This window comes from Rattus norvegicus, chromosome 3 (assembly GCF_036323735.1).
Source record: "Rattus norvegicus strain BN/NHsdMcwi chromosome 3, GRCr8, whole genome shotgun sequence".
Classification (NCBI taxonomy): domain Eukaryota; kingdom Metazoa; phylum Chordata; class Mammalia; order Rodentia; family Muridae; genus Rattus; species Rattus norvegicus.
In genome coordinates, this window is record NC_086021.1 from 85,408,406 (window position 1) to 85,433,107 (window position 24,702).

Genomic DNA, 24,702 nt, shown 5'->3' on the forward strand with positions numbered 1-24,702 from the left:
TGCTTGATTTTTCTGTCAGGTGCTTTTGCAAAACCTGAAGGTTTATGCATTGTTGTTTCTCAAACGAAGGCTAAACGGTTTTCTGATTCTCAGCTTCTGTGGCAAGAGATACAGACACATCAGAAAGTCAGGTGAGCTGTCTTTGTTATGTAATTGTAATTACACAAGCAATTTCTCGGCTTCAACTGTTGCCAAACATACAGTATCCCCAGGGATCTATTATAGCAGCTATAAAAGGACAGAAGACCAGCCAAGGTTTCAAACACACTTCACTGGGTAAATCATCTGCCCTGTGATAACCTCATCCTTGTCCTTACAACAGCAACAAGAGTCCTAAGCAAGAGCTCAAGCAAAACAAAATTCTTACCAACTAACTAAAGCATTCCTTGTCATGAACCTCACCAACGCTTGCTTTTGACCCACAAAAAGACTTTTGGACTTCTACAGTATTTAGTCTAATATTTGAATAAATTCCAGGTCAGGTATTATGTTAGTTAAAAGAGCAATAATGTTCCATAATTTAATGATTTTTAGAAGTCTGGAGCAAAGTTCACGTTTTAAAAACAATTTCCTAGCTGGCTATGAAGTTGAAGTTATCAGCTGAATTGGGCTGTGCATTATCGTCTGAGGAAAACTGAACGGGCTTTACTGGGAAATCTAGAGCTAGGATGACACCTTACCCCAAATCTAAAGATCTGCGGCCGACAATTTTATTTATTCATCAACATGTGTACTTAGAGCATTTGCATTCTAGGGAAAAAATCAATATAAAAAGACCAGTTCAAAATTGTACTATTTCTACAGAAAATATCACGTACTTGGATATTTATAAATGTCACCTCTCACGCTAGCAGCAAACGACTGAACTGAGGACGGGACCCTTATTAGAGGAGTTAGAGGAAGGATTGAAAGAGCTGAAGGGGCTTACAACCCCATAAGAACAACAATGTCAACCAACCAGAGCTTCCAGGGACTAAACCACTACCCAAAGACTATACATGGACTGACCCTGGGCTCCAACTGTGTATGGAGCAGAGGATGGCCTTGTTGGGGCACCAGTGGAAGGGGAAGCCTTGGTCCTGCCAAGGTTGGACCCCCAGTGCAGGGGAATGTTGGGGGGGGTTGGTCAGGGTGGGTGGATGGGGGGGAACACCCTTATGGGGCAGAGGGCTTATTGACAAAAAAAACGGAAAAGAGAATAACATTTGAAATGTAAATAAAAAATGTATCCAATAAAATGTATATATAAATGTAGCCACTCTTTCTTCATTTTGAGCTTAGCCCCATCTCTAATGCTCACAATCTCTTTATCCAGAGGCTACAAATGGAAACCCTCACAGCTTTGATTCATAAACTTGCAGAAGCATAATGGAGTGCTCTCTGACTTCTATCCTTCTTCCAGCATCAATTCTCATCCATCCCGTGGATTTCTTTGTCTGGGCCTCCGGATTCAATCCAGCTTTGTCCTCACTCAATCACAAGTGTCCAGGCAGAATTCAACATGAACAACATGCAGTATCGTAAGTCAGAACTCTCCTTTCTTTCAAAGAGAAATGTTTTCCAGCTTTACTCTTCCCATTTCCAAGCTGGGAGCGGCTTGAGTATAGAATTTCCTTCATTTTTTCCCAGCTAACTCGTGAGGCACTCCCTGGGAACTTCCCTGTTCTGCAGCACTGTCTTTCTGGGCAGGACAGCTTTTTAACTGAGTCCAGGCCCCACTTGACCTATTGAGTACATGACTTTGATGTTCCTGGAAAACTTAGTGGTCCTTCTCTCTCTCTGCTGACAAAGGTAACGCCCATCTCAAGCTGGATCCCCAGTCTGCTCCCTGGGGATGGTGAATGTCTAGGGACACTGCTGGCCCTCCAACTAAGCCTGGAAACAATTGCTTTCAATTCCCGCCATATCTGGATTAAAAGAGTACTGATCAGTGCCAGATAATCCAGTTTGCACTCAGCTAATTTCTCTGTAGCATAGGTCAGTGTCTATGACTCTCTCTTTAAATACTGTGTTTTGTATTATTGTTAGCCTTAGAGCTGCAGTCAAAGCTAAAATAGCAAGAAGCCTCATTTTTAACATGCTGCTGCATACAGATTTTACTTAGTATCACAGCATTGAACAATAACCGATCTCAAGAATTTTTGTTCACCAATTCCTTCAGGTTTAAAAATTAGTAATTTTCATTATAGATTTTGATGACTATAAAAATAAGAGGTGCTATTCTGTGTTTACAGTCTGACAAAGAAGAAACAATCTTTTTCTGAGTGGCAGCCCCCATGTAAGCTGCTGTAACCTCTCCCTACGCCTACCCAATGCCTCGGGTTATAATCCCCCGTTTGGAATTAGGTTTCTTTTTCTCTCTACCTAGATTCTAGCCTCATTAAGGTCGATCTGAAATCTTAAGTGACAGCCTTGTGTAAAAGAAGATTCACGTTTAAAGTCCACTCCATAGTTCGATGCCATCATAATTTGGTGGATATACAGACTTCAGTGTTAACTGGATGCTCGTCAAAGGGTGACGATTATATATGACAGCACCTCTTAGAGACTCCACTTAATGGGGAAACCTAAGATTGCTTACATCCTACAGAAATGAGTCCTCTGAAACATAATGAGGATTTAATCCAGGAAGTATAATGCAAACACTCTGCAATGAGAATCAAAATATTGTATTGCATTTAGATATTACCATGGATTACTGAGAATAAGAACTGAAGAGTGTGTCAGCTACAGTATTGTGACGTTTAGATCACTACTCCATTTGGACAAAAAAATGCTTGATGCATTTTTATCTTTTATCATTTTATATTTCATATTCTTATTGGAAGAAAAAAGAAAAATACTGAGACCTCATTACTGCTTGATGACAATTTGGCCACATTCTATATGGTAGCTATTTGATCTCAACACTTCCTGTTTTAGAGAGACGGTGTGCTAAAAATGTGCATTTTCAGAGTCTGCTCATAGCGAGCGAGCATCAGTCAGTCTTTAGTATTTCTTTTAAATGTGAGAAGACAATCAAGAGTGACCAGGGCTCTCAAGAAAGCCGTAAAGATGCAGTGAAACAAAGACCACAGAGCAGGGTGTTCACGCAGAAGGAAAGATGCTTATTAATCCACTCATTTCCGAGCTATAAAAATGAATAGCCTATCTATTTTTTTTAACGAGTGAAGTACTTTGCATGAGAATAAGCTGAAATAAAAATGAAGCAAATCTTGGAAAGTCATTCGAAGAATTAATAGTTTTTTATTGAAAAAAGATCAATAGGAAGAGGGGAAATGTAAGAAAATGTGGGATTTAATCCAGAATGTAGAATGCAAAAATTCAAAGAGAAAGAAAATGACCAAATTTAGTAGAAATGAAAAGTTCTCCTCAAACTGAAGAACAAACCGATTTCAACAACAGTAACAAAAAATGTGCACACTAACGTTAATATCGGAGCAAGGCCATGAAAGAGATCCCTAGATCCCAAAGGTCAGGCAAAGTTCTACAGAACTCTCCATGATGTCAGAGCCGAGCAGTGTGAAAGTTAAAGGGCATCGGAGTTGTGTTCACAGATCTAGAAGACAGTATTTTTAAGTTATGACAGAACTCTCCATGATGTCAGCACAGCATCAGGCTCCTGGGTAACCGTGCTGAAGGTTGAAGGACAATGACGTTGTGTTCATAAAATCCTGGAAGATAGTATTTTTAAATTATCTTAGAGCTAATTATGCCATGTCAAAGTAAAACGTACATATTTTATGTGTATTTCCTGTGTGTACACATACATGCATGTGTGTGTGTGTACATGTATATGTATGTGTGCATGTACATATGTGTATGTGTGCATATGTGTGCATGTATGTGTGTTGTAGTTTTTGGTATGTGGGTGTGTGCACATGGAAACTCCAGGCCAACTTTCTCTCTTCTTCAGTTTCTCTCCACTTTTAATTTTGAGAAAAGTCTTCAACTAAACCTGAGGCTTATTGATTTGGATGAGAGAGCTGACCAATGAACTTCAGGAACCCATGTGCCTCTGTTCCTCAGTGATGGGGTTACAGCAGCCTGATTCCACCCCAAACGTTAACATGGCTTCTGGGTGTCTGAGCTCAGAACCTTGCACTTGTGCGGCAGACACTTTACCATCAGAGCCATCTCCCCAGTCAGTAAATGCACTTTTAAAAATGCAATTCCCAAAAGCAAAAAAAGAAAAAAGAAGGTACAAATTAAAATAAGATGTTTATTAATTCCAGGAAAGCAAATAATTTCACTCCACAAGAAACATACTAGTTTTTGTGACTTGGCTTAGGAATGAAACTAATTCAGTCATAACATTATAAGCATCAAATATTGATCCACTGAAATGCTAATAGAACTGTATTATAAGTGAAAGGTTTGGAAGGAAAGTGGTCAAAGATTAGTCTACATCCACAATTTTCATCCACTTTTACCATAGACAAAAAGTAACCCTTTCAATAGATAGTTAGGAGACAATTTAAGTATTATTTTTACATAAGGATTTAGTTTTAAAAAGAAAAATTAAACAATAAAAGCTGAGGTCAGAAGAAGCAGAGCTGGATGCCATTATATGAGGAAGAAAAACCCCATTTATATTGTCTTGCATTATTCTAATGGTTAACTTTAACTGTCCACTTGACACAACCTAGAATCTCCTGGATAGAAAGTCTCAGTGAGGGGTTGTCTACATTGACTTGATCTATGGACATGCCAATATCCCAAGTTAATAGATATAGTAAGGCCTAGCCCACTAAGGGCAGTTCCATTCCCTAGGCAGAGGGTCCTAAACTACTAAGAAGGCAGTAAATAAACTGAGTACAAACAAAACATGCTCCTGGCTGCTTCCACTCCTATCACCCTGACTTTCTTGCAGTGACAGACTATACCCTGAAATTGTGCACTAAATATAAACTGTCTCTCCTCAGTTGCATTTTGTAAGGAGGTTTTATCGCAGTCATACAAATGAAAGTAGGACAGTTGCTATTTTATTACTGTAATAAAAATGAGATTTAATTTTTGAGAATATATGTGCCACGCATACATGATTGATACCAAGGGAAACAATTTTACATTTCTTGTAAGTTCTAGCCAGAGTATGACTGGGACTTTGGTACATTCAAGTATCGCTTTCAGGGGAGAACAAATAGGAATGATCACACCCTAGATAATTGCAGTCCAATCCTCCAGGAGAAGAACAGCAGAAAAGAAAGAGGAAACCCAAGGAGTGAGAAAAATTTCCAACTCTCAAGCTGTAAACATACATATATTACCCGTGGAGTCTTGCCACAAAGGATTCTAGGGTTAAAGGAATTATTTTGGATACCTTAAGTGGCTTAGAATTGCTAGAGACCTAGGACACAGACACATAGACCCCACCTAGCTTCAGCCCCAGGAAGCAGCTGACATCTTAGAAAGACACTAGCACCTCCATGTTAACTGAAGCCAAGGTTTACATTCAACTTCAGTGTCCAATGACTGTTGATGAGTTTAAAAAAAAATGTGAGATACTCATACAAACGAAGAGTACTAAGCCACAGAAAAGAATGTAATCCTGATATTTGGAGCTGCACGGATGAAATGAACACATTGTCATGTAAAACACACAAGGTATAGAAAGCTATGCAACACATGTTCTCACTCACTAAGAGGCTAAAAGAAGAGATTTCACAGACAGAGAGAGCAGAGCCCTGGAAGGAGAGTGATGAGCAAGGATGGACGGGGTTGGGGCTAGAACATAGTTACAGAGAACAGCAAATATTGTGTGCTTTGTGCAGAACAAGAGAGAATCTTGAAGATCTCTACACAAGCAGTGACTGCTTTTGAGATGGAAATGCGAATCTCCCTGGCTTGGCCATTAATAATTGTGTGCATTTCAAATAATCACACTCAGACACATAAATCTGCAGTCATAATGCCTCAACTAAAGTGACAAGAGAATTAAAGCAGAGTGGGCTAGTCTCAGCTTCCCGGTGCTCTGACGGTTTATGAGTTACTATAATGAAAAATAGAGATATGTCTGTCTGCAAGGTTTGTTTGTTTGTTTGTTTGTTTATAAATTATTTAGGGGAAAACAGCATGGAAATAGACTTCAAATCAGAGAAATGCTGAAAGATCTGATCTGAAACTCAACAAATCAGGCTGAGCTGTAGCACAGCAGTAGAAAGTTTCCTAGTGGCACTCATCCTTAGCACTGGGGTGTTAAGGAGGTTCTTTTTAGCAGCAAAAATTGCATAAGGTGAATTTTTTTTCTGTTTTTAGAAACTTTACTGTTCTTAATCAAAAGACACTTAGAAGTCAAACAAAAGAAATATATATGAACCCATTTGAAATAGATTACATTTAGATCATTGAAATTGGGCTATTTAACTGTTGTCTATACTTTCCACAATCTGATACCTTGTTATAACTTCTTTTTTTTTTTTTCATCTTTATTAACTTGGGTATTTCTTATTTACATTTCGATTGCTATTCCCTTTCCCGGTTTCCGGGCCAACATCCCCCTAACCCTTCACCCTCCTCTTCTCTATGGGTGATCCCCTCCCCATCCTCCCCCCCATTACCTCCCTCCCCTCAATAATCACGTTCACTGGGGGTTCAGTCTTGGAAGGACCAAGGGCTTCCCCTTCCACTGGTACTCTTACTCGGATAAGATGAATTTTTTCAAAAATTGAAATATCTTATACTCCTCCTAATAGGTTTAATACAAATGTGCATGTATCTGCTGTGTATCTCTGTGTGTGCATGTGTGCCAGTTAAGGTTGTCTGATAGCTATCACGGTCACTTTCCACCACATATCTCCCTTTAGATGAGGTTTCTCAGTAAACCTGGAGTTCACTAATTTTGGGGTGGCCAGTGCACCCCAAGGAACCTCTTATCTCTTTCCACCACCAATACTGGGACTTCAGGTGCTCATAGCCACACTTTCTTTTTGTATGAGGACGGGGAACATGAACTCAGATCTGTGTGTCTGCACAAGTGTGTTCTTGCCCACTGAGAACTCTCCCCAGGCTCGAGTCAATTGTGTGAACACAGAAGTAGATATAAAACCCATCCACAAGTGTCCTATCCTCTAACTCTGAATATCATGACCTATGAAATTACATGTGTGTGTGTGTGTGCTAATATTGATAAAAGTAAAAAAAAATGACCTTTTACTTTTTCTCCAAAACATAATAGCACAGTGTGGTAGTTACTGGGAGGAAAGATACATTTATACCAAAATATACACTTATGTATCATTATGGCATATGATTGTGTTTGTTGTGATGTTGTGACATATGAATGTATATATATGTAGACCCTGTTATATAACTTCAACCAAGCATGCTTTACTCCTGTAACAACCATCATAGAAAGGAATGATTAATTACTCCTATAATTTGTGCAGACTGACATAGCAATGTAGCTTTTAAGAAGGAACTCAAAATCTGATGAGGCTGGATCCATTGCACCCCTAAAGACAAGAACACCAACCTTACGCATGGCCACAGTCCCACACACGGATTAGACAGCGTCCAGAGCGTCCCCTCACTGAGCACGTGCCTGTTGATACTGTTCTCTCACTGACATTTCCCTGACTCACCATCAGCACCACAGGCAGTCGAGCCTCATCATTAAAGAAAGGTGCAGGAAAAGCCTTGTTATGTGTTTTTACAACAACATGAGATCAACCACCAAAAGGACTTTAAGCTTCTTGACCAAATACGGCATCATTAATTTCTGGAGTTCATTTTTGTTACTGTATAGACATTATTTTAAAGGCTGTTGTCAAGGAAGAGCGTCCTGAAATTAGATCTGCCAACTTCGCTTTCATTACAGAAATGGCAACACTTCTCACAGCCTCTTCTGTTTTGAGGAGAAAACCTAGTAACTAAATGCAAAGGAGCCAACAGGGGTCTTCTACAGAGGAAAAAAATGATTTTGCCTCTGTTCAGTCATTTCACAAACTGAGTTTCTTGCATAAAGTTATCTACATGGAATGTATACTTATTACACAATTATGAGTTTTTAAAAGCAAAAGATCTGATTCTAGTGTCTAATACCAGAGACTCCATACTATGCATAGGTATAAGCATCCAGTAGGGGACTTCATCACTACCACTATAGGTACCATTGTCATCAAAGGCACTGAACCTTCACCTGACAACTGCTGTGACCTCCTAACATATTCTCCAGCTTCCAACTTAGGCCTTCCATGACTCCCCACTCATTAGTATCACTTTCCATAAAACAGCCATTTTATTTTTCAAACATAGTAAGACCCTCTATCCCTATTCCTGAAAATGTCTTCTGTTGTGTAGAAACACAACCCTAATTTCTTATATTGCCCTAATCATATCTTAAATAAACTAACTTCTGCTTTTTTCTAAACACACGCACTTCTCCTCCTCCTCCTCCCCTCTCCCTCCCCCTCTTCCTCCTCTTCCTTCTCTTCTTCCTCTTACTCCTCCTCCTTCTCCTCCTCCTCCTTTTCCTCTTCCTCCTCCTCCTTTTCCTCTTCCTCCTCCTCCTTCTCCTCTTCTTCTTCCTCCTTCTCCTCCTCCTCCTTTTCCTCTTCCTCCTCCTCCTTCTCCTCCTCCTCTTCCTTCTATTCCTGCTCTTTCTCCTCCTGTTCTTCTTCCTCCTCATCTCCAGTCTACTATCACTGGACTTTGGAGTTTCTTCAAACATGACAAATACATCCTTGCTTAAAGTGACCTGCCTTTGCCTCCGTGTGCACAGAATCCCAGGGTATTGGACCTTAGCAGAGCACTCCTACCTGGCTGAACTCGTCTTTACAAATTACTGTCAGATAAAGCTCTTCCTGACTACTCATGTCTAAAATAGCTACTTTGACATTCCCAGGAATTTTGTTGATTTAATCTTGCTTGATAGCATGTGTGTGTGTGTGTGTGTGTGTGTGTGTGTGTGTGTGTGTTTTATTTCTTGACATTTTATTCTCATTTTCAAAATATAAGTTCTATAAAGGTTGGAATCCCATTTATTTATTATTCTATCCCTGGTGGCCAGGATAATGACAGAACTCCCTATGTTACAAATGAATGAATTTTGTTGCATGGACAAGACAAATTAACTTGTTTTATAGAAACAGAATAATATTGTAATATAATAATATAATAAAATAATGAAAAATAACATATTTCTCAAAGTGCATGAATAGCTATACAGTCTTCATGAACTTAAGCTATAACTTCCTTTTTTGTTAAGGATGCCTGTTTCTAAGTTAGGGAGAATCGGTGACTAAGATTGCCATAGTATGACTCACACTGTGAAAATTAGTATTTACTTGTAGAGAAAAAAATACACATACTTAGCAAAACAATCCAGATTTATCAAGAAGATCTTTTTCAATTCTCTAATGTCATGATTGCATTTTAACATCTCTTCCTAGGGAGTTTACAATTACCATTTGTAGCCCCAGAGTGCTCTTAAAAGATTCTATACCATTTCTTATTTTCCAGGTACTATCAGGAGATCAATAAACCTTTCTAATTATAGAAAGGATTTATTACATGAATTATGCAGAATTAGTGAAAAGTGAAGATAATTATTGTAGTACTGTGGTTCAGCTTTCTTGTCTTGTAATTTATGATGAAAATTTTACAAATCACCTCATGTAAAATAGGGAAAAGAATATGTAACAAAGTCAATTGGGGAGAATGCTAGGAATATTTTAATCCTTTATTCTGGTCTGGTTGTGAATTTCATTTTGGAACATTTTTAGTCACTAATCCTGCATAATCCCTTTAATCCATGTTACAATTTTGGCTGTATGGATTATTGTTTAGAATAAATAATATACAATTGAAAAATAATTTTTCCTAATTGAAGTATGATTCATATGACAGAATGAAGTCAGAGGGAAAAATATCAACTGCCAACATAAAAATGTTAGATTTAGTTTGTGCCTTGTCAGAAAGTTTGCCTTTGAAAACCTGATAAAATAAAATTCAGACACTATTAGAATTCCTCACTCCTTAGGAAACCCAAGAGGATGTTGATTTGCAGCTATTAACCTTTTTTCATGAGAATAAACCTGCATGGTAAGGATGAGTCTTCCACTCAACATTAGACAAGAAGCCATCTACTGAAAACTTCTACTAATGGATTCAGTTCCATTTCCCCCAGTTTAACCAGGTTATCTCCTGCCTGACTTCTTGACACTGGGAACTCCACTGGGCAATTATCTCTTCTCCACCACAAGGACACCACACTAATTGTGGAAGATATCCTCACCAGAATCCTAAGTATTCAACAAAATCTTAAAAGAAGATGCGAATTTTTCCGGATAGCTTATTAAGTCATGTTCGTCTTCTCTTTGCATTCTACCTATAAGATTGTTTTCAGCAGTTAGCTTTCATCTCCATCTTGTATCTGAAAGAAAAATGGAGAGAAAGCAAGGACATTGCCTTGTGTACAGCTGTGCCAATGTCGCTCACAGTGAGAGCTACCATGTGCAGGTTTTCTGCGCTATGCACAGCATGTGAGCACCTCACTCGAACCACTCTCATCTCTTACAACCACCCTTCCCTTTGACAATAACTTCCACCAAGTATCAGCTAACTTGGGGTTCCATTATTTTGTCTGTGCTAATGTAACATCCTCCATCGTCTTTGACTAGTGAGTTCTCTGGCCCTTCATTCTCTTCCTCTCTACAGAAGCCGGTCAAGGACAGTCCATACCCTTGGCCTTCTAGCTGTAACTCACATGACTTCTCATGCCATGCCATTCAGCTATGAAGCATTTTTGGATTCCCACTTTCTGCTATCTGCTGTGTTAGGTTCTTGGGACATAATAAAGAGTGGAGAGGCGTCCACCTCTGCTGCCTAACCTCAAAGGGGGTGTAAAAAATTGTTTACAAAGCAGACTGATTAACAGCTAAATGAATGATAATATTTGATAACAAATGATATTTAATAAGCAATGAGTTGAAGCAGGAAGGGCAATTGGTGAACCTGAAACATTTATCCAATCTAGTTTCTGGTAAGCAACAGTGTCTCTCTGATTTTAATGTCACTGGGACATTTAAGGCCCCAACTTCCCTAGTTCCCTGCAGGGTCTTTCTGAAACTCAGCCCTAACTCTATTGTGTTTTTCCACAGATAACGTTTCTTGGCCCTCTATATTAAGTTTCAGATTAAATTAAAAAAGTCTTTATTCTATAAAACCAGCTTCCTGCTTTTTGAGGGAGGAGTTTACAGCATTATTTCTGCTTTAATACAAACCCTAAAGTGATAACTGTAGCTTTAAACTAACATCTCGCCTGATTTATAAAAATCAGTAGTAGTCAAAAATTAATCATATAGGTCAATTTTAAACAGAACTATTTTTTGTAAGCCTTTAAATAGGAAGATTAAAAAATGGAGTGAAGAATAAAGCGAAGTCACACTTCGTTGGCATGCTCAAACCAATTACCCAAGAAACGAAGAAGGAGGAATGCACACAAAAGATCAGCTTGCCTTTCTGTTGGCTCTACTGAGTGAGGAAAGCACGCTGTTGCTCAACATGAATGGTAAATGAAAAATGTTGTTCTGAATTGAGAATTAGGTTGATAAAGTTAATGTACAAGCAAGTAGCATCCTATGGTGTTTGGCTATGGTTACATAAAAGGAATCGGAGGCCAGCAAAGAGCAAATGACTCATTAGGAGAGACTCTAAAACTGAGCAGAGCCTGCCTCTCATGCATGGCTGACGCCATCTCAACTCTCAGGTCTGGGACCCCCATGCTCTAACTGATTCCTATAACCTGTTCTCTCCATTCATTTTTTTAAAATCTCTTTCTTGTTTTAGTAATGTTCCTTGGAACCAATCAAAAATTAGCAAATGTTTCTTCACTCATGAATACGAAAATGAAGGCTATGATTTCTTTCAACCTCTTTCACATCTGAAAAGATAACCATTTGATGAAATATTTTGAATATTAGAAGAATTGTGTGTTTAGAGGGAATAAGACATAATACCAGTTGGTCCCTTTACTTTGTGCTTTCAAAGAAAAGCCCTAGAATACTTTGGATTGGGCCTTCCCAGGCCCTGTATGACCTGTTGTCAGGGCAACAGGATGTGTGGAAAGTCCTGGCCTTGCTAGTTCCTGTTGCTAGGGTAACGAGATATGAACCATCTTCTTTTACATAACTGTGTAGCTTCCCTGCCTTACTTCACGTCACCCTTCTATTTGATGGGAAATTATATTTGTTCACAGAAATCTAACAGCAATACGACTTCAGCACACAGGCCACTGAAAGGGCAGGTTTCGTTAGAAATATTGCAAGTGGATACATATACTGCTCCTAGCAAAAACAGCATGGAAAAATTTCACTACACTGATGTTCAGAAAAAGAAGATCTTTGCTTTTTACTTTTTTTAATCTCTAAAATGTTTAGTAATTGTTTACATAAATAAATTATAGGGGCTAGGAAAAGAAAACAATGACACATAGAAGAAACTGTTAGAACCATAAAATGACAGGGAAAAAATTTTTTAGAGGAAATTAACAGATAAGTGTAGTGTGTGTGTGTGTGTGTGTGTGTGTGTGTGTGTGTGTGTGTGTGTGTGTGGTGTGCATGTGTGTGCACATGTCTGTACTAACCCAAACCTTATTGCTCCTAAAGAATGAGCATGTTATTATCTCTCTGGCTTTTCTTACAACACATTGCTAAGGCCTCATTGGCCAATGCACACTGTATAACCAAGAGTCACTATCGGAGGGTGGCAATCTAAGAGCATGGATACCCAAAGTGAACTGGACCCCTAGAGTAAAACACGTGGGGCAGGATTGGGGCAAAGGGACTTCTGGAGAACAGAGACTTGCTAGAAAGCTCGAGATATTTAAGTAGAGATTTGCTGGAATATAAAGAGTCAAGAGGACCGCACATACCAAAAATATGCCTATTATTGATCTTTCAAAGATCGAGAAGCATTGGAAAATTGGGACGTTCTGAAATCCAGAAAGGAGCTCTTTAGTCTGGATACCAAACATAGCCTGGGAAAGGACATGGTTTCTATTTGCCTCAGAGAGTAAAACACAGAACCTCACTAGGCTGACTTTTCTGACATAAACAAAGTGGGAAAAGACTGCTCACTTCGCTTGAAGGAAGACTGTTATCATGTGCTTAAAATCTTGTATGACAAGAAAAGAAGGGTTATCATATGCAAGGATAAAATGTCTAGTTTTAAAACTCAGAGTCATAGATTTAGCCTTGTTGGCAAAGAAAATATTCTGGGCCTTTTCTCTCAGTTGTTTGGGGCACAGAGTCAAGAAAATTAGAGCAATATTGCAAAGATCCAAGCTCTGAGCAATGTAAGGTTTTAGAATAGCAAATTCATATGTAGTTGCTGGAGAGGATCACAGTTCAAGCTGGTAAATTGAAGCGCTAGTCACAATGCACATCCCGAGATGCAGGGGACAACCATGAGGAAATTCTGACATCTACAAAATGTGAACTAAGTGCTGACTCCTTTTGGACTTCAGTCTCAAGCATGCAGAGTTAGGTGAACAGATGGCAGGATTGTGGAAACATCAAAACGGGAGGAATGTTTTTAATTCCTAGTGTGTTCTTGAGCACGGAGCCAGCGCTAAATGGACTAAGAATGTGCCTGAGAATCTAGCTCTTCTCTATTAAGTGTGGATCTATGGGCAAGTGGCCATGCTTGGGGTTCCAGCTTTCTCAGTAGAAAAACTGGAGATGATTATTTTGAAAGATATACATCAAAAGAAAACCACTTCAGAGTGTGTTCTCTGTGCCATGCACATTTGCCTGAATGTGTCCTACCTTTATGTGAACATACCCTTGATTAACAAAGTACTGGATAAAGTGGGCATACTCAGTGAAAATCTTTTAAAAGGCAAAGTGTGTCATAAAGTATCGGGCACAAAAACTTTATAGGTATGATTACCTCTATAATTCAACTCTGAGATGATTCTGAGATATTTTAATAAGAAGTGAGGTCAATCCTGAAGTTTTCTCTTTATCTTGATCTTACTAGAGCAGAACTAATGCTCAAGAAGTCCAGCATTAAGTAGATTGAAAGCAGACTTAGAATACTGTGTTTCCCTAACAAATCGCTCTGGTTTTCGTCAACATTCTCTAGAACCTGATTGAGGGCGTTCCCTGGTCAGCGTGCTCATGCGCAGTTGGGTACTGTTGGCACTCTTCTCTGCCTGTGGCTCTGAGGAACGACCCCAAGACCTCATGCTTTACCATTGAGCCACATCCCACCCTTCATGCACAGTTTAATTAAGATCTATTTTTTTTCTTCTCCTCAAGCCTTTGGTGCTTAGAAACTAACTACTTATTTTATGACCCATAAAAATTTATTTGAGTAGCTATAAATATTGAAATTTGCCTACAAAAAAGTATCTGCACCCTTGAGCATGCAAGGCCTATTTAGTAAAAACCTCTTTTAATATTTTATAAAATACACAATTAATCTTTAAACAACCTCAAGAGAGTCTAGCTTAAAGAAGTCCTAAAGATGACATTTCATTCTTATACCTCTAATGACTCATGTCCATTTTTGTGTCCTTTGGCTTTCAATTGTGTTTCTGTAGGTGTGCGTATATTTCCATGTGTGTACATATTTATACATGTTTGCATGTGTATGAGCATGTTGTGGGGGTGAGTGAGCATGCGTGTGTGGCTATATGCATATGGAGAACCAATGTTGATGTTGGGAATCAGACTCTATTGCATTTCAACCTTGTTCATTCTGCCTGGGTCCTTCCATAAAACCCAGAACTTGCTGATGTGACTAGTCTCTCTAGCCAGCTTGCCTTCAGGATCTCCCTGTCTCTACCTTCCAAGGCTAGACTTACAAGTAGCTGTCATTCTCACCTAGCACTTTACATAGAATGCAAGACTGTGGTTATGCTTACTTGGCCAAAGACTAACCACTGAGCAATCTCCCTGGTTTCCATCTTAAATCCCTTAACTATAGTTAACCATAGCTAACATTAGCCTAGCTGACTGAAATATGATACAAGACAAAATCTAGAGGCATAGTGACAGAGTGACATTTTTCTAAAGTGTGTCAGCAAAGGGGTAGACATGGACATCACAGCTGTTACTAGAAACTAAGGAACTCTGTCTAGCCTGCAGTCATACACGGCCATGAAGAGCTAAACCCCACTTTAAAACATCAAGACATGGGGCTGGGGATTTAGCTCAGTGGTAGAGCGCTTGCCTAGTAAGAGCAAGGCCCTGGGTTCAGTCCCCAGCTCCAAAAAAAAAAAAAAAAAAAAAAAAAAAAAAAAAAAAAAGAAAGAAAGAAAAAAAAGAAAAGAAAAACATCAAGACATTCTTTCACTTTGAAACTCTTAAGGCTTCTCAGCTTTCTCTCTGAGACCCTCTACCTCCAGCCCCAAGGTAACGAGTCCTTCAATTTTAAAGATTACCATACCCCCTGTGAGACAAGGTTCACTGGGCTAAAAGAAAGCTTTATTAAATTGGCCACTTTATTCTGCCTACTAATTCTGGTAACAAATGTAACTTTAAAAGTACAGAATTTTGAAACCAAGCATGCTGGCACATGCCTGTAATCTCAGTGCTTTCTAAACACAGGCAAGATATTGCAAGTTTGAAACCAACCTGTATTACATAGTGCCAATTACCTCTAAATATATGGCTCGGTATGCAAAATTAGCAATAATAATAACTGCTAAGGTTTGTGGAATTATAGACACTCTTCAAGAAATTTATAATTAGCAATTAATTTAAACTCTTCAACATCTGTGAGATAGATATTTCCAGTTCACACACGAAAAAACTAAGGCATTGAAATATAAAGCAACATGAAGATCATATGTTACTGAGTAGTGGGGACACCAAGCACTAAAGAGTGGGCATTGTGGGAGTATTAATGATCACAGTGTCAGAAAGGCCTCCTGTGTGCAGGGATGTGCTATGCTGCAGTCACATATGTTATGCAATTGTTGACTTCAAAGTGTAAAAGCATTAGATTCTAGTGTATTTCTCTATATCTAAACCCTTCTCACTGGAGAAGCTTCCTGGGCCTCTTTCCTGCTTTGCTGCAAATACAAGAAGCACTTGTTTCTATTATGAATCGTGGTGGACGCAGCTGGGCCTGGAGACTGGATTTTTCCCTCTCAGTGAGGAGGGAAGAAATCTGTCCTTAAGTCATGAGGTAAATTTAGGAGGGAAGATTTTTCAAGATCTATATTTGGGGAGACAGAGGCTGCCAGGAGCCCTCTGACACATTAAGCCTCACCCCAAAGACAATGACAAGTTTTGTTACATTAAAACTTATACTTTGATCTCCATTGAGTAAACTCCTAAATCCATCCCTTACCAGATTCTGGACTTCATCAGGGATTGGCAGTAATATTTATTGGGCCCTCTCACACACTTGCATCCTAGGTATCACATTTTCTCTGCCTCACTTGTAAAGTCTCCTGAAAGAAATCAACCATCCAAAGTCCTTCCTAAAAGGACCTCGGTGCCTGTTCACAGGCTGCTTCCTACTGTAGGCTAACTTTTATAATTCACCTTCCTGTTCTGTTGTCTAACAAGCATGTATAGACAAAGCTATTGGACATTTACTGAATGGGTAAATAAATGGTGAGCAAAACAATTAGGTTTCACAAGTAAAAGGGAAGTTCAGAAAATTAACAACATGTGCATGTCACATGACTAAAAAAAATAGTGTAAGTAGCTTGTCATCCTAATCCCACCGAAAGAAAGTTTATTCCATAGACAATAATAAAATATTATTAAAACGTCGAGATTTATAACTTTAAACTCTAAAGTAAAAGCAGCAGTAAGTGATTTCTCTCCAAACCAAGTTAGTCTCATGGCTAAAATACAATTTTTTAAAAAGGTTCACTTGATTACGCTTAACAGTGTAAGAACAAGAATAGATTTTCAACAATCCTCAAGAGACATTCTCCTCTAACACTTGAAATTTAATGCACTGTATACTCTTACATAGAGCATAACAGGAGACTGATGGTCTGGCCATGGAAGCCAGACAGTACAGAGCTACCGAGGTCATTCAGTGATACGATCTCAAGACTGCTCAGCTCAGTGTGTTATAGGCCATTGATTATATCTCTAGGGACCAACCGTGTAGAGAGTGGGGAGGAAAGGAAAAGAATGATTATATTTATTAAACTGTGCTATCCTATATTGTACTTCCTTGCTGCTGCTATAACTAATTTATCACAAAACCTTGTATCTTAAAATATACACAGGTTAAGTTGTCTTCTATTTGCAATGTCATAAATTTGATATCCTTTTTCACTGAGCTAATATCAAGGTGTCAGCCAGACTGCATTCTCCCCGAAGACTCTGGAAAACTTCATGTTCTACTTTTTTGGGATCCCCATACTCTTTAGTGCATAGCATTCTTTGCCCAATATCAGAACTGGAGTCTACAAGCCATTCCTTTCAACCACTCTATTCTGACCTCCTCCTCATCTGCCTGGATTCACTTATCAAGAGGTTCGTGACCACGTGGGATGACCTAGGTGGTCCAGGTGATCCAGGATAAGAGATCTATTTGAGACTCAATTATTTTGTAACCTTAACTCCATATGCTGCTTTAATGCTTTTATAGGTAGGGTAACTGCTAGAGATTAAGAAATGTGTGACCCTGAGGTAGGACCTAGTCTGTTTACCATGAGATCTGGGAGCTCTTTCATAATCTCTTTCTACATCCTTTTCTAATGATATTTCTGGATAACTATTCTGAGAATGTCTCTGTCTATTTGTTTGTTTTAGAAGAAAAACATAGACCTATGTCCAAATTCATGCTTCACAAGATACATGAGTAAGTAATTTAGAAGACATATCTCAGAGTCATTTATATGCACACATGAGAGTGCACATCCTATATCTTCACAGTTCTAGCAACTAGTACATAATACTTTGTTTTTTTTTCCCATCTTCTTAGTTCCTGTTCTAACTGTGAGTCTGCCTCCAATCCTGCAACTTTGCATTTAGAAATCTGGATTATCTTATAATTCTCTACTAAGAGTCAATACTCTGCCAAGGGCTGGGATCCAGGGATAAAACACGGAAATGAACTTGGTAATTGGACTCAGAAGCAAAGGTAGATTTTGGAATGGAAAGTAAGGTTTCAGTTATTTTATGAACCAAAACCAGCCTAAAATGGAAAGCCAGGGAGAATTTTCTGTATAAGGGGAAAACCGCAGCAGAGATGTTGGGCATTTCTTAACAAAGTCTCTGCTGGCACTGAACTAGAACAGTTCCTCCTGATGAAGGCACAGCCTGAGCTTTGCAGGAGAGAGTCTTCCTGGCCTCAGCTGTGTACAGAAGGCAGAAGCATTGCAAGGTGGCTGCCTGGTACTGCTCCTGTACAGATAGCCATGGGAACAAGAGTTACGAGAGCAAGCTCAGCCTTAGCTGACTGGAGAAGGATGTTCATTCAAATGAACCAAGGCAAGGCCTTTCTTGGAGTCAACCTCAGATCTGGTTGGGAGGCAGTCAGGAAATGGAGGCCTGAACAGGGACTCCTCACCGGGAACAGGGGCACCGAGAAGCTGTGGGTAACACTAAGCCCTGAAGCACACACGGGAGAAGTGGGGGATTTAAAGCATCCCTTTTCTTTCTTGTCTACGAAGCTGCTTTATCTTCAAGTATACTCTCAGCTCGGGAATATAGCGTTGACAGCTCTTGCCAGTTAGCATTTTTGCCTAGTTTAAGTATGTGCAGCTGTTACATCTTAGAAGTAGGGTCGGGACAACTTCCTGTGATAACCGTGCATCAGACTGCCTCCTTTAGCAAATGAGTTAATTAGAATTAGAGAGTACTAGAGTTCTTCCACCCTCCTTCACTTTCTACTTCTCTACAATTCACCCTTCACTGCTGATAATTAATGTTTATCATTAAAGCAAGAGTAGAAGCTTCACTTGAAGTTTCACCACATTCACGATCCCACAGCTGAACATTTAGACATTTGGAAAGATAGGAGAGAAGTATGGCGATACCGCTAACATCAGCAATGTGACACGAGATGATTATTCAAAGTCTGGCTGGTTCTCGTCCTATGCTCATATGGCATGAAGGAGCCAGCAATAATGTCTAGACAGTTTATGGTTTGGAAGAGTTCGGGTGGTCTTCACTTCTGTTGAATGACCTAGTGAAAGAATACATGGGGTTGGTTTCTTTGACAACTTCACGTGAATTTCACTGAAAACCTTACATGATCAAGTTTCTGGGAATGCTTGTAGCTATTGGACTGAATCCTTAGAACTGTGGCACTGCCAAGGACAAGAAGCACCAATGTTGTTACCTATGTACTGTACAGTTGTGGATACAAGTGTAGGAGAAAAGTTTTAATGTCAGAGAAGCATCATCTCCAAAATTAATAAAAAATCAGTGCCACTAATAGAAAACAATATAAAACTTTCAAATCAACTTCATCACACAGAATGCATAAATTCTCGGTCTCTGCAAAGCCCACAAGTTGGTAACTATCCTTCATAGGTAGGATTCAGTTAAGGTTCCAGAGTCACAAGGAACTTGTAAGCAAGGGATTGGGTTTACTGCCAGAATGGTACAAGAAATAGGAAGGCTTTTCTAAGCCCTGAACTATTTACAACATATGAATAAGTAGCATATGATGATTTCAAATGACAGCTTTATGGAGGGTCTGATGTCATAGCTATTGCTAATGTTTCCACCATCAAAGATGATGAGTCATGTCAGGAGGCTAAATTGTTACTCTGAGTGGCAGAAGATGAATTGAAAAGTGGTGAGGAAAATGTTGACCTAAAAATCGGAAGCGTAAGGCTTGGAGGTCTTCATGAGAATGGAGACAGGATTATTTCACCTTTGCTCTCTGGAAGGAGTGAGAGAGGGAGTCACACAAGCTTATAGGGTTTCCCAAACATTGAGTAAAAAGGACTCCAAAGGGTTAATAGATGAAGGTGGGAGATGGCTCCATTGGTGATGTGTTTGTCATATAACCACAAGGACCTATGTTTAGATATCCCCCAACACTGATGGGGAAAACAAGCTCTGAGGCTGACTCCCTGTAATCACGGCCCCGCAGAGGCAGAGATGAATGGATTCAAGTGGTTTGCTTGCCAGCCAGTCTAGCCAAACTGGTCAGCTCCAAGTTCAGTGAGATCTTGTCTCAGAAACTAAGCTGAAAAAGGAAAGAGGAAGAAACATTGACCCCTGGTCTCCATATGCACACACACATAAATGCACACACATAAGTGCACACACACATAAATGCACATACATATAGATGCATCCACACGTATACACATTTACACACTTGCAACACGCACACACTAAAAAGGTTCATGAAAGAAATGAGCCAAGAACTCTAGAGAAATTGATACTTAATCTGGATTAGCAATGTTTCCCCATGTGTTACAATTTGTCATTGTTTCTATGGCTTCAAAGGAGTATACAAACCAGGTGTGGTGGTGCATGCCTGCAATCCAAACATTAGAGAGATTGAAGCAGAAAAATTATAAGTTTGAGAGTAAGCTGGGGTAAAGAGCAAAACTATATTTTATAAAGGGTGTCTGAAAAATATTATGTAAAAATCTCTATGAAAGACGTTCTAAGTATCTTCCTGTAGTGGCTTGTGCTTTCCATGTTCACGAATAAATATTTCATTTATTTTCATCTCCAATTGAATTTAAGCTTAAAATGCACATATTGTAAGCCAAATTAAAAATGGATAGCTTGCTGAGAAACATCGATAAGTTTATAAAGTTGGATGTCATAAAAGAAAATCAAATAAAATCCTATCAATAGTCACCATTGAGTCTGTTTTTTCAAAATAAGAAATCATTTCAAAACGGTCTAATAGCATTCATGAGTACCAGGATTTTCACTGCAGACACTTAAAAGTAGAATCCCAGGAGCAATCCTGATGGGGTGAAATTCTGCTTGATTCAGTATTGCGTTTTAAAGAGGTGAGGCATTCTCATCAAGGGGTTGGGGAGTCCTGCACATCACTGCATTGGAAGCAGACTACACCAAAGACCATAATTAAACAATTTGCTTGTCATCAGAGCTTCTTGCTTTGACAAGCCTAAACCAGGAACACTGAAAATGTCTTAAGTCAAAGTGCAAAGAAAAGGAATGAACCAACATGCAAATTTCTTCATGCTTGAATACAAAAGCACTGAGTCACTTTAGTCAGTCAGAATGGCTTTAAACTGGCTGGAGATCAAGTGTAGCAAGTGTATCCGTGTAGCCATAGTTCCAAAGGAACACAGCATGTGCACACACAGGTACACTCTACTGTGAACTCACGAAGCCCAGCTGTTAAGGGACCACATCACCCTCCTCTGAAACTGCTATCAAATGACAAGGTGGAAAGTCAGATAACTTTTCTCAAAAATGTTGGGTAAACACAGAATCGATTTTTCCAATTGTTTGAAGACATATTTCTAAAGTCAGTACCGAGTATCTTTTTGCCTCGGAGTGACTAAGGAAATACGATATGCCAGGAGCAAACAAAACATCCTGTCCTGTAGAGGAAGAATCTAAAACGGGTTGCGATCTCAGTTACAGCAGCCCAGTACAGATGTCCATCCACTAGGTGAGAACACAAATCTTCTGATGATTGCTGATGCTTAATTTGCATCTGTGCTAACTAATTACGTGAACCGCTGTTTGTTTTGACAGGATTATTTGTTTCTCTAGAGAATCCGTCTTCTAAATCTTCAGTGGCTCTTTGGAACAGATTTCTCCAGTTCATTCAATGGCTATAAATATGGCTTCCTTTTCAAAAGTTATTTTCTGCTAACTGTTTGTGTTATTGGTGTGCCTTTATACTAGGCACCACATGCCATGAATTGCTTCAAGTAACGGAAAGTACATATACACGGAGAGCCCTGTACGTCCCAATGGAGAAGAGCAGAGAGGACTTAGACTTCTAACCAAAGTTTGATGTAGCTGCTGTTTATAAAAGCAATGACATAAGCTTACCCATATATACCTTTCCTGAACCACTGTGCAAACATATGACAGCATTAAAGACAGGATCCATCACAGCTTCTTGTGCTTCAGCACTGGAGTCCTTCAGCTATCATTGTAAAGCTAATGCTCCATTTAATTTTCAGATATGAAAATGCACTTAGAAATTCCAGTGACCTAATAAATATTCATGTTTTTATCTGACTGTTACATCTGTGCTGTGATTAAAAGGAAGCGCATAAACAGTGTTGTGCTGGAGCGATGGCCGGAACTCACACACGACGGGGATGGGGGTGGGGGGTGGGGGTGCGGCGGGGGTGAAGAGCAAGGTGCTAACACTAAAATCAAAGCGGATTCAGGTGATTACGAGTCATGCTCCCCATAACCGCACATCCTGTTCTGTATTGTTAAGAGCCCGGTCAGTAGGCTGGAAGCAATTCTGCGCTTCACTAATTAGTGAGGAACTGAACTGGCTCATTTAAACCAAAGCTCTAGTATGTCTGGTATGCTTCTCAAGTTGTTTCGCCAAATAAATCATTTTCTTATTAAAATATTAGCTTCACCACCATAGAATAAGCACAGGGTAAATATGCCATTTATTATTATATTAATGCCATCTTTATGTTTTTTTACAAAGAAAGAAGTCTCCATCGTATTACTCTCTCTACTTACCTGAGAGAAATTATTTCAGTGAGGACCGAGGAAGCTGCTTTCCTAGTCCCTTCTATGCTTTTATCTAAAGCACACATCTAAACAACACACACACAGTGGGGAGCCGAAGCCCTGGAGTATAAACAGAAAGTGATTTCACAGAGCCTTACCTTACTTCAGACAAAACACACAGGTACAGAAACACTACTCTGCTTTCAACAAGTTGCTAGCTGAAATGAGCATATTTTAGTTTTCAAGAGGAAAATTTTTGCAAAGGAAATCCTAAATCTCAAAGGCGAGTATCACCCACAATATTTTGCGTTAACGGTCAGATATTGGTTGAGGGGGAAACATCACATAAGACCAAGCAGAGAGCTTACTCACATTCCTTTCAGGCGTTGCCACATCTTCTCGGTCTGTTCTCCAATGAGATACTTGTAAGTGGCGTTTTCCAGTTCTTCTATGTCTGTATCTGTAGAGCCCATAATGATGTTCCTAGGACAACACAGGTGCAGTCAGTTTCAGCGGCTAGGACAAGCATTCCTCAGTCCATTGCAAACCTCAAGCATTACACAGTAGCATCTCTTAGCCATCAAAACAGTTCAGAGACGCAAAGCCGAGGTAAGGCTCTGTCTGCCAGAATTGCTGACTTTGACAGGCATATACTCTGCTCGCATCACAACGCCCCCCTCCCACCCACCCAAGCAGACAGAGTATAAACAGATGCTCTGACCTCACGGGAGCAATCCACACATGTGAGCTGCTACTGTACTACTGACCGACTGTTCAGGCTATCCTCCAACAGCTCATCTGTTACTGTTCCGTGCACAGAAGCACATCAGAATTTCTACAGTTTACGAGCTCAATTATGCACGAAAGAAACGTGAATGACTTTCGCGCTCCAGGAGAAGCTGAATTCCTCTCTAGCAGCTGAAGCAGGGCAGGATGTAATAAGAAACCAGATGGTGGGAAGCAGTACCAGCAGCACCACCCTGAGAAGAAAGTGCCTGTTTAAATATCAAGGCTTTTGTCTCTTAATTGATCTGGAAGCGACACTTAAAAAAATATAGCATGCTTCCTGAATTAATGCAGATAATATTAACAGCAAACACGGAGAAAAGTCACACATCGAGCCGCTCAGAAGACAGACCCCAGAGCTCCACAGGTTGTTATTGAGAGAGTGTGTCCATCAAGAGATGCTGTAATCATGGTTATTCATCTTCTCCTAGCAACTCTACACAGTGGGTAACTGCCAATTTAACCAGGGAAAACACGGCAGCTGCATTCAGCCTGCTCTGTGAATCCTTTGAGGATTAAAAACTAAATAAAATGAGATGAGTGTGAATGTGTGTGTGTGTGTGTGTGTGTGTGTGTGTGTGTGTGTGTGTGTGTGTGTGGTCAGCGAGAGGAGAGAGATTAGAGAAAATGATGCCGTGGTGTTTGTGCATGTTAGGAGAAAAATGAGAGAAAGTGGACATAAAAGGAATCAGAACTGATTGTCTGCCAAGTTTCCACACATGGTGAGCTTTCTTTGACACAGACACAGATCCTTCGTAATATCTGTTGTTATCTGCAAACTTCATGGAAAAATATCATCCAAAGTATTTTCTCTTCTTGTTTAGAGACTCACACACAATTTTATTCACGTGTCCATAGATGCTTGCCTGTCGCCTGGTTTCTTGAATCTTCACGTATCCGAAGACATTTAGGAAATAATAACCCAATATTAAGTGACTATTTCAATGTGTAGGCATTGTTATGAGGACTTAATTCAGACAGCCTTTTAAAAAACTCTTACAAAAAATATTATAAGGCATCCCTATTTAACTGTTGAAGAGACACAAACAAACGATCTAGATTTAAAAGCCTCATCTTTAAAATCACATTGAGTGTGATTGTCTTGTTGGTAAGAAATTTCCAATTAAAAAAAAAAAAAGTACTTCTAAAACAAAACAAAAAGTATTTCTTCCCAAAAGTCACTGGTGCCACCCAGTCATCAAAGCTGCAATATGGATATACAATGGACATTTACAAAACTGCAATGCCTTCTAATTCATAAATGAGAGGACGTTAGCTCAAGCAAGCTTCAGTTTCCTTTTCTCAGAAAAGGTATTTCCCCCAAATCAAA

General features: G+C 39.4%; 1 protein-coding gene across 6 annotated transcripts in view; it reads right to left on the minus strand.

Moving 5' to 3' along the window:
- The window catches only part of Pde1a (phosphodiesterase 1A), a 280,237-nt gene extending 256,353 nt beyond the window's left edge, over positions 1-23,884 (minus strand). For 2 of the 6 annotated variants that reach the window (XM_063284612.1, XM_063284613.1), the window contains exons 1-2: positions 23,725-23,884; positions 22,959-23,069 (exon numbers count right to left, since the gene is read on the minus strand). In XM_063284612.1, coding sequence (XP_063140682.1) covers positions 22,959-23,069; positions 23,725-23,783 — 170 coding nt within the window. In that variant the 5' untranslated portion in view covers positions 23,784-23,884. 6 annotated transcript variants of the gene reach the window in all.
- Between the last annotated feature and the right edge of the window lie 818 nt (positions 23,885-24,702).